The 14,918-nt window shown below is 41.9% G+C and overlaps 1 protein-coding gene across 2 annotated transcripts in view; it reads left to right on the plus strand.

Annotated features, from left to right (window-relative positions):
* The window catches only part of Anln (anillin actin binding protein), a 59,297-nt gene that overhangs the window by 4,639 nt on the left and 39,740 nt on the right, over positions 1-14,918 (plus strand). For both annotated transcript variants that reach the window (XM_037207667.1, XM_028872545.2), the window contains exons 2-7: positions 2,191-2,344; positions 4,188-4,499; positions 7,254-7,639; positions 9,480-9,702; positions 13,187-13,377; positions 14,372-14,479. In XM_037207667.1, coding sequence (XP_037063562.1) covers positions 2,191-2,344; positions 4,188-4,499; positions 7,254-7,639; positions 9,480-9,702; positions 13,187-13,377; positions 14,372-14,479 — 1,374 coding nt within the window. The remainder of the gene's footprint in view (positions 1-2,190; positions 2,345-4,187; positions 4,500-7,253; positions 7,640-9,479; positions 9,703-13,186; positions 13,378-14,371; positions 14,480-14,918) is intronic.

A 14,918-nucleotide genomic window follows, 5' to 3' on the forward strand; every position in this document is an offset into this window, starting at 1 on the left:
AAACCCAGAATAGTGTTTACACTTCAAGATTCCAAAAGATTAGAACACAGCATTTTTGAGGGACCATTTTTCCGTCTAGCATATTGACTTAAACAACTACTTTCTGTTAATATTTTTTTTTTAAATGGGGGAGGCTAGAGAGATGGCTAGTGGTGGAGAGCACATGTTCTTGCAGGGGACTTGGGCATTGTTCCCAGCACCTATATGGTAATTCATAGCCATCCATAATTCCCAGTTCCAGTGGCAAATGTCCTTTTCTGACCTCCATGGGTACAGGCATGCATGTTGTGTGCATATATGCAGGCATATACTCATATTTTTTTTAATTTAAATTTTTTCTTGGTAGAGATGGCTCGGGGGTTAAACAAAGCTGTTTCTCCAGAGGAATGGAGTTCTGTTCCCAGCACCTGCATTGAGTGGCTTGAAACCACCTCTTCTGGCCTCCATGGGCATGTAGATAGATGCATGTGTGCATATTTACAAGCAGACAAACAAAATTACATTTATTTACTTGTGTGTGGGGGTGGTAGTGCATGCATGCCAGGCACACGTGTGGAACTCAGAAAGCAGTTGGTTGTTTCCTTCCGCCACGTAGGTTCCAGGGATTGAATTCTAGCGTCAAGCTTTGCAGCATGTGCTCTGTCCTCCTGAGCGATCTCACCGCCCTCCCCGCCTGCTCCTGCACAGCCACAGCCACTCTTTATTCCCTGGAGCAGGACTTCGTGTTGGGCTCAGCTGGCTGTTGTTCCTCAGTTGGTTTGTCTGGAGTCGTGTAGCGTTTCTGAATGTCAGGAAAGATTATCTGGAGCTAGGTGCCACGATGCTGGCTTTCAGTGGAGTTGTTTCTCTACATGCCAACCCTGGACTTGTCACATGCTGTGTCTGAAGGAGAACCCCAACGGTGGTGGCTTCCTCCCTGACCCCCGATTAGGCACAAACCACACTCAAACACCTGTTTTCACAGAGAGAGCCTTTATTCAGTGGGGAAGAAAAGTTACAGCGGCTGCTTCTGACTCAGGCAGAAAACAGCAGCAAGTGACCTTGCAGGTGGAATTTTTAAGAGGTGAAAAGGGGAGGTCTGTGTTAGAAGGGGATAGGATGGGGAGGTAAAGGGGATAGGGGGTGAGGGGGAAGGGGACAAGGGAAAGGGACAGGGGTATTTGTCCCAGAGGGACAGAGGACTGCCTCTGGACAGAGAGGAGACAGACATAGCACATAGGCATATGGCAGTTTACAAGGTAAAGGGGAAACCCCATGTTAGGACGAGGCCTTTAATTTTAATTGGCCATGTTAATTATGTGAACCAAAGGGGGCTTTGATTGCTGGACTTTGGGAGTCAGTCTCAGGAGGAGGAAGTGGACAAATAAGAGAAGAGACCTTGGTGGCTAGCTTTAGGGAGGTAATCTAAAGGTTTTTTTTTTAGCACGGCAGAGGGAATGGGAGAGGGCAAGGCCTGCCAGAGCCACATGCTCCAGTGGGCTAGTGTCCCTTCAGTGTCAGTCCAAGAAAGGGAGTGCAGAGACTGTAAGACTTTTAGTCACATAGTGTGTTACTTCTGCCGTATTTTACTAGTCAAAGCAAATGAGGCCTGGCAGCCAGCACAGATTCAAGCGTGGTGATACAGATTTCCTTTGTGTGTGTATGTGCTTGCGTGGCTGTGTGTGCAGGTGTGCATGCGTGTGCACCTGGAGGCAAGGGTTTGACATGCCTCTTCCTCAGTCTTCACCTTAGGTTTTGAGACAGGATTTTTCACCCAGTCTGACTCACTGGTTGGCTAGATTGAGTTTTAAGAATCCGAATCTGTCCCTCCCCAGTGGTTCCTGATGCATGCCACCATGCTTGGCTTTCTGTGGGTACTGGGGATCCAAATTTAGGTCTCTATGCTTGTATGGCAGGCTCTTTATCCACTAAACTATCACCCCAGTCTCGAATTATACCCTTTGAGTGGAACAGAAAACTCACAGCATTTATAATCTTATGTAAGTATCTGTATACACTGCTTATTAATATTTATATTGAATTTAGTAATTTTCATGCTGGGGTGCTTGTTCATTTGGTAAATCTTGGTTTGATTACTTGGAATTTAAATGTGTTTGACTGTTATCCTGCAAAGCTTTTGTTGGTTTAGAAGGCATCTGAGGTTTTGTCAACCTTTGGCTAACCTTGTATTTTTACACTGGTGTAATATAGAAATTGCTTGAACGAACCCGTGCCAGACGAGAGAATCTTCAGAGAAAACTGGCTGAGAGGCCCACGGCAGCAGCAAGGTCTGCACTGCATGCTAAGCGAGGCCGAGAGCCCCTGTCAGAAGCAAGCAATCAGCAGCCCCTGTCAGGGGGCGAAGGTAAAAAAACAAAACAAGACGGTGGGAAAAATAAAAACGGCATGGATGTTGGAAGACATAAGCACCGAGCATTTCATTATGCACATTAAAAAGCAGTCTTTGGGAGACAAATGCACCAGCCAATGGGGCAGGAGCAGCTATTACCTTTCAGTCGTTAGATCTCAAATCTGCCAGAAGCCGGAACAGAGAACTTGGTTATCTATGAAGTTCACATTCTTAACTTCAAAAGTTTAAAACTTTTTGTGATTTACTTGTCTTTATTTTATGTGTATGGATGTTTGTGTGTGTGCAGCACATGTGTGCAGTGCCTAAGGAGGCCAGAAGAGGGCACTGAGACCCCTGGAGTTGGCATTGTAGACAGTTGTTAGCTGCCATGTGGGTTCTGGGTCCTCTGGAAGGAAGAGCACAGTGCTCTTAGCTGCTGAACCGTCATCTTTCCAGTGGGCATCTCCCAATTTTTTGTTTGTTTAAAAGAATACATTGTTCTATGTGCGGGCAAGTGTGCCCTGGTGCATGTGTGGAGGTCATAAGCCAACTCCATAGACTTGGTTTTCTCTTTTCGCCTTTCATGTGGGCTCTGGGCAACAAACTCAGGTTACCAGGAATGTGTAGCAAGCACGTTTGCTCTTGAGCTGTCTCGCTGACCTTTCATTCTTGTTTAAAATAGTAATGTGCTGGGCTGGGGAGATGGTTCAGCGGATAAAGTACTTGATACACAATTGTAAGATTGGAGTTCGAATTCCCAGCAAGCATGTAAATTCTGGGGCATGACAAGGACACAGGAGGTGGAGACAAGGTTGCCACGACAAGCTGGAGATCTAGACTATCTGAATTGATGAGCTCTGAGTTCAAGAGAGAGATCCTGCTTCAAGGTGGTAAGGTGGAGTGCATGGAGGAAGACACCCGTGTCAACCTCTGACTGCAGCTGCACACATCTGTGCCACACGCAGAAGAGCACGCATACACATACTCTTAATTTTAAGAGGTACATTGAGGTGGCCGGGCGGTGGTGGCACACGCCTTTAATCCCAGCACTCGGGAGGCAGAGGCAGGTGGATCTCTGTGAGTTCGAGGCCAGCCTGGTCTCGAAAGGCGTAAAGCTACACAGAGAAACCCTGTCTCAAAAAAACCAAAAAAAAAAAAAAAAAAAAAAAAGAGGTACATTGAGACTGATTCTTAGGTAGAAGTAAAATGCTTTATCTTGAATGATGCCTTTAGGATTTTTCACTTACTTTATAGATGTTCATAGAAGTTTAAATTATGAGATGCTGAACATTTGTACTGATTTTGCTTGGTACAGAGCAGTGATAGTTCAGTTGCCTACAGAGCCCACGTCTCTCCCCAGCCTCAAGCGAGGTGCCCTTCTGCTTCGCTTTAGTTATTGTCCAGGGAAGGTTGTTTCAAAAAAAAAAACAAACGAACAAATGAACAAACAAAATAGAAGACCTGTTTTCTGCAACTTTACTTTCTCCAGGCTTGATTTTTTTTCTTCCCTTAAAATAATGTGGTTGAGCTATGAGATCCTTAAAATTCTTTAGAGTGCTTGGTTATTCTTGTGTATGGACTGTTTATTTCCTGTTGTCTTAAAACTATATAAAATCTTATGTATACATCTTGAAAATGTTTAAATTTGTTTTCATTGAGTTTTTTAATGACATGTTGGCCTAAAAGTTTGTCTTATTTCAAAATTAATGGAAGAGAGGTTTTTGCATCTTTCTTATACAAAAGTAGCTAAAGTATTAGAGAAATTTGCTCCCTTATTGTTAAGCACCCACCTCTAGTTTTTCAGACTGTGAAATTGCAGAGGTTTCAGCGTGGGTTTTTGTTGTTCTTTTGGATCTAGAGAAATCTTGTACAAAGCCGTCACCATCAAAAAAACGATGTTCTGACAAAGCTGAACTTGAAGTTTTGGACTTAGAAAATAAAGAACCTGCTGAGTCAGCTGCTGCAAAGCCTTCTTCTCCAAGGCCTGTGCCCCTTCAAGCAGAGCCCCCAGCACCCGCTGCCATCAGTGACTCTGTGGCTGCCCCAGGGTCGCTACTCAGCATGGGCAGAGGGCTGAGCTCAAGATCAGAAGCCTCTGCTGCCTCCTCAGTGAAAACGCGAATGCAGAAGCTTGCTGAGCAACGGCGCCATTGGGATAGCGATATAGCAGGTATTAAATGACGGTGGGGTGGTCCCTGGGTTTCCAAGAGTCAGCTCTGAGCTGGATGTGGTGGTACATGTTTGTAATCCTAGCACCTGGGAGGCTGATGCAGGAGGATTGTAAGTTTGAGGCCAGCCTGGAGTAGCATGAAAGATAAGTACTTTTGTTTTATCTGTATATGTATTCTTGGCTTGTAGATGATTTGTATACCAGGAGTATATCCATAAAGAGACAAAGGTGCTATTTGGTAGGGGGGAAAAAGTCAAAACAAAATACTCCCAACCCCAGTATATTGAACTGTTAGCATATTCTTACGCTACAGTTCTGAAACAGATAGGTAACTGAACCTTACATGCAGACAAATTAGTAGTTATGTACCAGTGTTATTTTTGTCATGACTAACTTTACTGATGTCCTGACTTGTTAGGTAAAATCCTTGAAATGGCTTCCTGAAATACCCATATTGTATTTAAAAAGGAACTGAGGTCCAGAGAAAATGTAGATAGGAAAAATTTTGGATTAGCATCTCAGAAGTATGGAGAACCCAAGATGTGCTTTTGTCTCTGGATTATAAAACCCTTTAATTAGGGTGCATAGCCAGAACTAAGATGAAGCAATCTGAATAAATGGATAAACTTCATTTTTTAATGTAAAAAATTATGAGTTTTCCTGCATGTAACTATGCATACCACATGTATGCCTGACGCCTGTTGAGCCCAGAAAAGGGTGTCAGATCCCCTGGGACGGTTGAAAGCTGCCATGTGGGTGCTAGAAACTGAACCCAGGTTTTCTGGGAGAGCAGCAAGTACTCTTTTTTTTTTTTTTTTTTTTTTTTTGGTTTTTCGAGACAGGGTTTCTCTGTGTAGCTTTGCACCTTTCCTGGAACTCACTTGGTAGACCAGGCTGGCCTCGAACTCACAGAGATCCGCCTGGCTCTGCCTCCCGAGTGCTGGGATTAAAGGCGTGCGCCACCACCGCCCGGCTGCAAGTACTCTTAATCACTGAGCCATCTCCACAGCCCCTGCACTGAAATTTTAAAAGAATATTTATTTTAGCACATGTATGTTTGTGTGCATGTATATGTCTGCTTGAGTATATATGTGCATGCAGCTGCACATCTGTGCCAGTGTGGAGGAGAGAAAGAGGGCAGTGAATCCTTTGGAGACAGAGCTGGAGTTTCAGGGTGTGCAGGTTGCCTAGCTTGTTATATGGTGCTGGAATCTGAATAACAGTCCTTGTAATTGCACAGTAAGTACTTTTAACCACTGAGCCATTTCCCCAGCCCCTTGTTACTATGCTTTTTAACTGAAATTTTGATTACTATTGGACAACAGCAAGTTTGAGATTTCCTCCTCCCTCCCTTTTTTATTTTTATTTATTTTAAAGGGTTTATTTTTATTATTTTTAAGTGTGTGTGTGTGTGTGTGTGTGTGTGTGTGTGTGTGTGTGTGTGTGAGATTCATGTGGTGTTCAGAGGACAATTTGCAGGATTCAGTTCTCTCCTTCCACCATGTGGGTCTGGGGAATGGAACTCAGATTGTCAGGCTTGGCAGCAGGCATCTATCACAGTGGTTCTCACCCTTCCTAATGCTGCAGCCCTTTAATACAGTTCCTCATGTTGTGGCGACTCCCTCCCAACCAGAAAATTATTTTCATTGCTACTTCATAACTGTAGTTTTGCTACTGTTATGAATCAAAATGTAAATATTTGATATGCAGATGGTCTTAGGTGACCACTCTGAAAGGGTCTTTCAAGAACCACAGCTTGAGAACCGCTGATCTGTACTCATTTTAACAGCCCTTATTTTTTAAGTAAAATGAACTTATTTCAGCACGTATTTATGTGCTGAAAGAGTTTATAGGGAGGAAGAATATTTTGGAACAAGATTACTGAGGTTTTAGAGGGGTGGAATTAAAATTTCAGGCTAGGGTAGAAGCTTGGGCAGAAGGAGGGGGGGGGTGTCTCTTCTCTTGATTGTATATACAGAGAATGATGTGCCCCAAACCTTGGTTTCCCTATATACATGCTTTTTGAACATACAGGCCTAGATCCTTCATTAGGTGAGATTTGAAATACAGAATTATTCAACCCTGTGCTCCAAACAATGGCTTACCATAAGTAACTGTTTTGTTTAAATTAATTCAAATAAGGGTCGATTTCTCAGTTCCCCTGGCCACATTTCAGTGCCCTAACCACATGTGGCGAGTGCCTGCCGTTTGGGATGTGTAGATGTGACCCCTATTATCCTAGAGCTTTACGTTGTGCGTCGTCGGTTGACTTCATCTTTTAAAACAAATGGTTTCAGTAGGATACAGATTGTTCAGTATTGTAACTCCATGAATTAACTGTGAAATATGCAGTATCATAAATTGTAAACATTTCACTTGTTTGTGTGCAATTTATATGTGTGCCTCAGCACATGTGTTCTCACTATTGTGTCCAGCTTTACATGGGTTGTTAAGATTCAGAATCAGCTCCCCATGCTTGAGTTACAGGCACTTTATCCTTAGCTATCACCCAGTAATGGTGACATATAGCAGCTGTAATCTATCAAAGAAAACAAACCTGTGAAAGTTCATGTTAAGAGTGTTTCAATTTGGATTAAGTTTCTATCATTTGACTTGAAAAAGTCACATTTAAGTAACGTAATATTTCATGAATGCAATTAATCTCGTTTAAGAATTCTGTATGAAATGATCATGTGATTATACGTAAGAGTAACTGTTGAATGTGGATTTTGATTTTTCTGAAAACATTTTCAGATGATGTACCAGAAAGCTCACTCTTGTCATCAATGCCATCTGAGGAAAAGGCTGCTTCACCTTCCAAGCCACCCCTTCCAAATGCCTCAGCTACCCCAGTTGGGAGAAGGGGCCGTCTGGCCAACCTTGCTGCCACGATTTGCTCCTGGGAAGATGATGTAAGCCACTCATCTGCAAAGCAAAATAGTGTACAAGAACAGCCTGGTACCACTTGTTTATCCAAACCTTCCTCTGCAAGTGGAGCATCTGCTAGCATCAATAGTGGCAGTGTTCAGCAGGAAGCTACATGCTGTTCCCAAAGGGATGGCAAGGCCTCTGTCAGTAAAGCCCCATCTTCAAGTGCTGCCGAGGGACCATTGCTTAAAGCCTCAGCGTCCAGCTCTGTGGTGAGTCAATACCATTTCGGTCTTTTGAAACTTTTGTTGTAAATGGTAATGTGGCTATGTACTCTATAGTATATGTGCAGCATATTTGTGTGTTTTTAGAATGTTTTATAAAAAGTGAGAACTATAAGTTTGGTAATTATCTAAGATAAGTTAACATTTTATGACCGAAATTATATTAATTTAGGTTGAATATTTCTGGAGATTGTAAACTTTTTTCCACTTGTAGTATCACAAGTGAGCACTTGTAGTTGTCTCCAAGGAAGGCACAGTGACAAACAGGAATGTCAGTGGCACCACTTTCTCTGTATGACCCTTTGAAGTGTTTGACACTTTTATTTTATATGTGTAACGTTACCTCAGTACTTTAAAAACAACAGGAAAAAGGACGTTGATAGCATTGTTGAAGGCCTGTCAGTGTGGACAGATTTTGGATTTCAGACCTACCTTCAATCCCAGTTCTGAAACAGTGAAAAATGTGACCTTGTACAAGTTACTTAATATTGTAAAGGATTATTTTTCCATATATAAGATCAGGGAAGAGGGCTGTTAGAAAGATAAGCTAATATGCATAAAATACTTCACATAATCCCTGGCTGAATCTTAGTTATTTTGTTATTTTTTTATTTTATTTTATTTATTTATTTATTTATTTATTTATTTATTTATTTATTTATTTTTTTTTTTTTGGTTTTTCGAGACAGGGTTTCTCTATGTAGCTTTGCGCCGTTCCTGGAACTCACTTGGTAGCCCAGGCTGGCCTCGAACTCACAGAGATCCGCCTGGCTCTGCCTCCCGAGTGCTGGGATTAAAGGCGTGCGCCACCACTGCCCGGCTTAGTTATTTTTTTATAATCAACTTTCAAATCTATGATTCTTAACGGTATTTGAACATTCCTAATCTCAAAAATTCAAAATCTGAAATGATTCAAAAATCTGAATGAAGCCTTCTGAGTGCTCACTTGTGATACTACAAGTGGAAAATTCCACAAGGAACTTTGCTTCATGCATTCTATTATTTGTGGTACTGGGAACTGAGCCTAAGGCTTCCTGAATGCTAAGCCAAGACTGTGTCACTGAGCTGTAGCCCCACCATTCTTCATGAAGAAATTTTCTTTCTTTTGGTTTTTTGAGACAGGGTTTCTCTATGTAGCCTTGACTGTTCTAGAACTCTCCATATAGACCATGCTGGCCTTGAACTCAGAGATCCGCCTGCTTCTGCCTCCTGAGTGCTGAGATTAAAGGCACGAGACACCACTGAAATTATTTTTTTTAAGATGATATAAAATTGCTTCCAGGAAGTATCTAGTGTGTGTGTGTGTGTGTGTGCATATCAGAATTGAATCATATGTTTAATCTAGTGTCCCATCCCAATGATACCTCATTGTAAGTATTTTAAAAGAAATCCAACGTCTGAAACACCTCTATACCAAGTACTTTGAGTCAGGCAGTACTTAATTCATATCTTATTGAATTGACATTAACTTAGTTAAAAGTACATATACAGTATAATGTGCTTATATATTATTATATATATGTGATATAACATAATTTAAAAGTTTAATAAAAGTACTAGCACAATAGTTTGAGAATTTTTTTTATATAAAATTGGGAGTGACCCTACCCCTGATAACTACGTAGCTATCAATATATTGTGAGAATAAATTGCCTATTAATTTAAATAACAGCATTTTATAAGTTGATTTAAAAAAAAAAAACCTTTCAAGTTATTTTTGTTACGTTTTGTATAACGGCACCAAGGAAGTGGAACTTGAGTTGTTTTGTGGCTGCTCCACTATGCTGAGAATTACTGTTTACCCTGTGTGTTGTCTGCCCTGTTTCAGAAAGTGACATCTTCCCCTGTGAAATCTGCTACGCTCATCCCAAGTACTAAGAACCGTGAGGCACAAAATGCTGAGCTACTTCACAAAACTACCAGTCCTCTGAAAACAGAGGCATTGAAGCCAAGGGAGAAACCAGCGTTACCCCAGGCAGTCCAGGCCAAAGAGGAAACAGACAGGGAAGTTTGTCTGCAGTCCCAACCCAGAGACAAACCAGCAACACCAGGTTACGTATGATCATTTTCAGTGTTGTAGTTAATGGTCACTTACTGTTTTTCAGTTTTTGAGTCAAGGTCTTCATATGTATCTCAGGCTGGCCTGGGACTTACAGTAGTCCAGGCTGGTCTCCATCTTGAGATTCCCATAGTCTCCAGGGTCTAGGATTAGATGTCTATCATCATGCCTGGTTCCCAGCATTTAAATATCCCCTTGTGAACTGTAGAGCTAGAAGAGATTTTTCTTCTCTCTTTGTCCTTTCTTTCTTTTCTTTCCTTCCTTTCTTTCTTTTTTGTTTTTGGGTTTGTGTTTTTTTTTTTTTTTTTTTTTTTTTTTTGTTGTTGTTGTTGTTGTTTTTGTTTTTTTTGAGATAGTATCTTATATATTCCAGCTAGGTCTGGAGTTGCTATGTCATCAAGGATGAACTTGACATATTGATCTCTATCTTTACTTCCTAACCACTAAATTGAATTGAAAAAAGCTTTTGTGTCCCTTAGGCCCTGCTTTCTTATTGGGCTCTGATTGAAAGCATATTCATTAGTGAACACTATCCCTTTGCTGGTAAAAGTATTTAATCTGTTATGTTGCAGCAGTTTAAACAGGATGACCACTCTACCTAATTTTTTTTTCCTGTTTTTTGATGTAGTAAAGCACATACAATTGGAACCTACATTTTATGGGAATAGTGGAGAACCAATCTTGTAACTAAGTATTCAGAACACTGCTTTCCAGTCTTTACTCGGACTACAGTAAATCTAATCTTACCTTGGTTACGGGGTGGGGGAGAGCGGAGAATTGAGCTCCTAGGATCCACCTGTCTCTGCCCCACCCCCAACAGAAGAGAGAGGCTGATGTGCATATAGATTATAATGTGCATATAAGTATAACTTCCATTATGTTTACATATATGTATACTTTGTGTATATTAATAAAGATTTGTATTTATTGTAGTAGTAAGCTGCTATTCCATAAAATGCTGTTTATCTTGTAACGTATCTTCTGGTATGCTCCACATATTATTGACTAAGAAACACAAGACTGAAAAAGTTAGCATAAAAGATATGGTGATAGACTTTACTATGAGCTGTGTTTAACTTCGTGTGTGTGCTGCACACATCTGAGTAGGTGGGAATGCCTGTGTGCACACGTGGAAGTGAGAGGAGGGTGTTTGTCTTCCTCTCTTGAGACAGGCTCTCCATCAAACTGGAAACTCCATCTGGCTAGGCTAGCTAGCTGGTGAGTGCCCGGCAGCCACATAGGCTGCCTCCCAAGGCTAGGCTTACAAGCCCATGCAGCAGTGCTTGGTTTGTTTTGTTTTCACGTAGGTGCTGAGGGTTCAAATTCAGGCCCTCATGCTTGCAGGGCAGATGCTCTTAACCACTAAGCCATCTCCTGTCCACTCCCCAGCTTTTCTTCCTTCCTTTTTTTTTAAGTGTATCTCCTTACTCGGTAGCTGAGGATGACTTTGGACTTTTGATCTTCTTACCTCCAGTTTCCCAGGGTTGGGATTCCAGACATGCACCACCATACCCAGCTTTTGCAGTGCTGGGGATTAAACACGGGGCCTTCGTGCCCTTTGAGCGCATACTCTACCAACTGCCCACTCCCCGACTTCTGAAAACAGCCTTTCTAGAGAGTATAGTTCGTGTTCTAAGTGGAGACAGGAGCAGGGCAAGCGGAAAGCCACAGGTAATTTCTAGATGCACTGAGATGAGGACTGGAAGCGGAGCTGGAGCTCAGGGCTAGAGCACTGGGCAAGCATGCCCAGGCTCTGGGTGTAACCTCTGGAACTCCTGCAGGCTGCAGGAGGGTGGTGACATCGGTGACAACAGGACCAGGAAAGAAAGAATCCCAAGGTCCTTTGCAGTCAGACTGGGTTTTTGTTTTGTTTGAGACAGGGTTTCCCTGTGTAACAGTCCAGGCTGGCTTCAAACTCACAGATCCGCCTGCCTCTGCCTCCATGCTGCTGGGATTAAAGGTGTGCACCACTCTGCCAAGCTTTGCTCTTTAAAAAATTTTTTCTCTAAAGATTTATTTGTTTCATGCTATGTGTATGTTATGTGTATGTTATTTTGCCTAAATTGTGGACTTGATGTCCAACAAGGTAAAGAGAGGGCTTCAGGTCCCCAGGAACTGGAACTGTGGATGGCTGTGAGCTACCATGTGGGCGCTGGGAATTGAGCCCAGCTCTTCTACAAGAGCAGCCAGTGCTCTTAACTGCAGAGCCACCTCTCCAGCCCACAGACTGGCTCTTTTTTTTCCCTTATTTTCTAAAGACTTAAAACTTAGGCATGAAGCATTATTTGTATTATTCTTTATTAGTGGACATAATTAGAATTACATTACCAGCACCTCAAAGATACTCAATTTAGATGTTTCTTTGTATTGAACTCTAGTTTGATATATACTTGAAGTGCTAATAAATGACATGTAGTCCTCAAACTATGGCCATATATTGAATTCTACTGTTTTTTTTTTCTTTTCCTCTTAAATAAAGTTTATTATAATAGCCACATCTGTTTGTTTATATATTTTCCTGTGGCTCCTTTCAGTCTTTACTGCAAAATTGAAAAGTTGTGAGAGGCACCAGAGGGCCACAAAACCCTAAGTGCTTCCTGTCATCTCCCTCACAGGAAAGAGTAGCAAACCTCTGATACATTAACTCTACTTTAATATATATAGGTAGGTGTGTGTGTGTGTATACATATATATCCCATTTGCCCTACTACTAAAGTACTTTATACTGTTTCAAATAGTACTCTTTTAAGTTGCATAACTCATAATTTGTAAAAAGAAAGAAATAATGGATGTGCATACTTGAATCTGTGGCCAGCATGATATCAGAGGACAGCTGTCTGGAGTTGCTTTCTATCGTGTTATTTTGAGACAGGGTCTCTTGTTATTTCTCTGCTGTGCTGTTGAGTCTCCAGCCATTTCTCTTCCTCCCATTTGACTACAGAGTACTGAGCCTGGGATTACAGATGGGAGCCACTAAGTCTGGTGATTTTAAAGTTTCTGGGGATCAGTGCAAGGTCTTAGGGTTTTGGCAGGCACTTTGGCCTGCTAAGTCAGCTTGCTGGTCCCACCCCCCTTTTTTAGTTAACTAAATCCTACACATTTTAGGACATAGGGGCTGAAGAGATGACTCATCAGTTAAGAGGATATGTACTGCTCTTCCCGAGGACCCGAGTTCTGTTCTCAGTACCCATGTCAGGCGGCTCAAAACTTCCTGCAACTCCACCTCAGGGGGATTGACACCTGGCCTAGGGTGGGACCTGTGCTAATGGGCACCCACCTACACACACACACACAATTTAAAACAATAAAAATGAAATTTAGAGCATGCTTCTAATAGATTCTTTGAACGATTTTAATTTATTTTTGTGAATGACTGTTCCTAGAAGCAAAGCATTTGGTAACTAATGGTTTTAGATTTTTTTGCTTGGAGATGATAATTGCTATTTTGAATAGATTCTAAAACTATATTTTTATAGGAGGAAGAGGAATTAAACCTTTTCTGGAACGCTTTGGAGAGCGTTGTCAAGAACATAGCAAAGAAAGCCCAGCTTATAGAGCATCTCATAGGACCCCCAATATCACTCCAAATACCAAGGCCATCCAGGAAAGATTATTGAAGCAAAACACATGTTCATCTACTACCCATTTAGCACAGCAGCTCAAACAGGTAAGATTTTCTGCATTTAATACTTATTACATGACCTCAGCATGGAACATAAGAAATAAATGAGTCTCTTTCTAAAAAAAGATGTATTTATTTTAAGTGTGAGGGTGTTTTGCCTGCATGTGTGTGTGCAGCACATACATGCAGTGCCTGCAGAGGCCAGAAGAGGGCATCACATCCCCCTGGAACTGGAGTTACAGATGGCTGCAAGCCTCCTTTGGGTTCTTGGATCTGAACCCAGGTCCTGTGCAAAAGCAGCCAGTGCTCCTACCCACTGAGCCATCTCTCCAGCCCAGTGTGAGTCTTTTTGGCTGAGCTAAAGAGAATCTTTGAGGACGTGCTCTAGTTACAAGACGTATCTCATTCTGTAGCCTAGGCTGCCTTGGAACTCACTAAGCAGCCCAGGCTAGCCCTATGTTCTCAGCAGTCCCACCATCAGCTTCCCATGTGCTGACATTACAGGTTTGATCACTATCACCCTGGCTGTGATAAACAGCACTTTGGTTCTCTGTACTTCTTACTGCAAACTGAGCAATGAAATAATGTATCAGATTCCACGTGTGTTGTGAATCTTTATATTTTGTTATATATATATATATATATATTAAAATACAAGAAAAGTTTTTTGTTGTTGTTGTCATTGTTGAGACAGGGCTTCTTTGTGTAGCTGTGGCTGGCCTCAATCTCGCTCAGTAGAGCAGGCTGGCCTCGAACTCACAGAGTTCTACCTGCTTCTGCCTCCTACCTGCCACCACCTGGCAAGAAAAGTTATTTTTTACCTTTCTTTTGATAAGGTCTTAGGGAGTGCAAGCTGATCTCAAGCTCGCTCTCTAGCTGAGGATGATCTTGAACTGACCTACTGCTTCCACCCCCCAAGTGCTGGGATTACTGCTGTATGCTACCATAGCTTGCTTCTGAGAAATGTTTTACTAGTATTTGGATATTCTTAAATGCTGTTGGTTCTTGTGTAAAATACTGCCTTGTCTCATGGGTTTAGGAACGTGAAAAAGAACTAGCGGGTCTTCGTGGTCGATTTGACAAGGGCAGTTTATGGAGTGCAGAGAAGGATGAAAAGTCAAGAAGCAAACAGCTAGAGACCCAGCAGGTAATGTGAACAGGAAATGTGAAGTCACTGGTGTACTAAAGTGGTGGTGCTTTTTCATTTTTGGTTTTGAGAGGACGGTCTCTCAACCTAGCCTAGACTTCTACGAACTCTAAGTAATCCTCTTGTTCCAGCCTCCCAAGTTCTTGGATTATAGGTGTGAGTCATGGTGCCCAGCTTTGTAAAATAGATCTTACACCTTCCTTTCCCAGTGACATTACGCTTTCCATTCCCCAGTGCTTACATGTAAGTAACTCTTCTTTTCTTATGGTAGTCTCCATTTCCATCCACTCTGCAGCTTTCTCACTGATGACCTTACAGTCCGTTCTTACCATCCACTTTCAGATTCTCAGTGTTCTTCTTAGATGCTGGTTTTTAAATACTGCTTAGAATCTACGTTTCTCATTGGTGACTTTAGCTTTTCTCAATGTGCTGTTCTGTT

The sequence above is a fragment of the Peromyscus leucopus genome, chromosome 7 (assembly GCF_004664715.2).
Source record: "Peromyscus leucopus breed LL Stock chromosome 7, UCI_PerLeu_2.1, whole genome shotgun sequence".
NCBI classification, from domain to species: Eukaryota; Metazoa; Chordata; class Mammalia; order Rodentia; family Cricetidae; genus Peromyscus; species Peromyscus leucopus.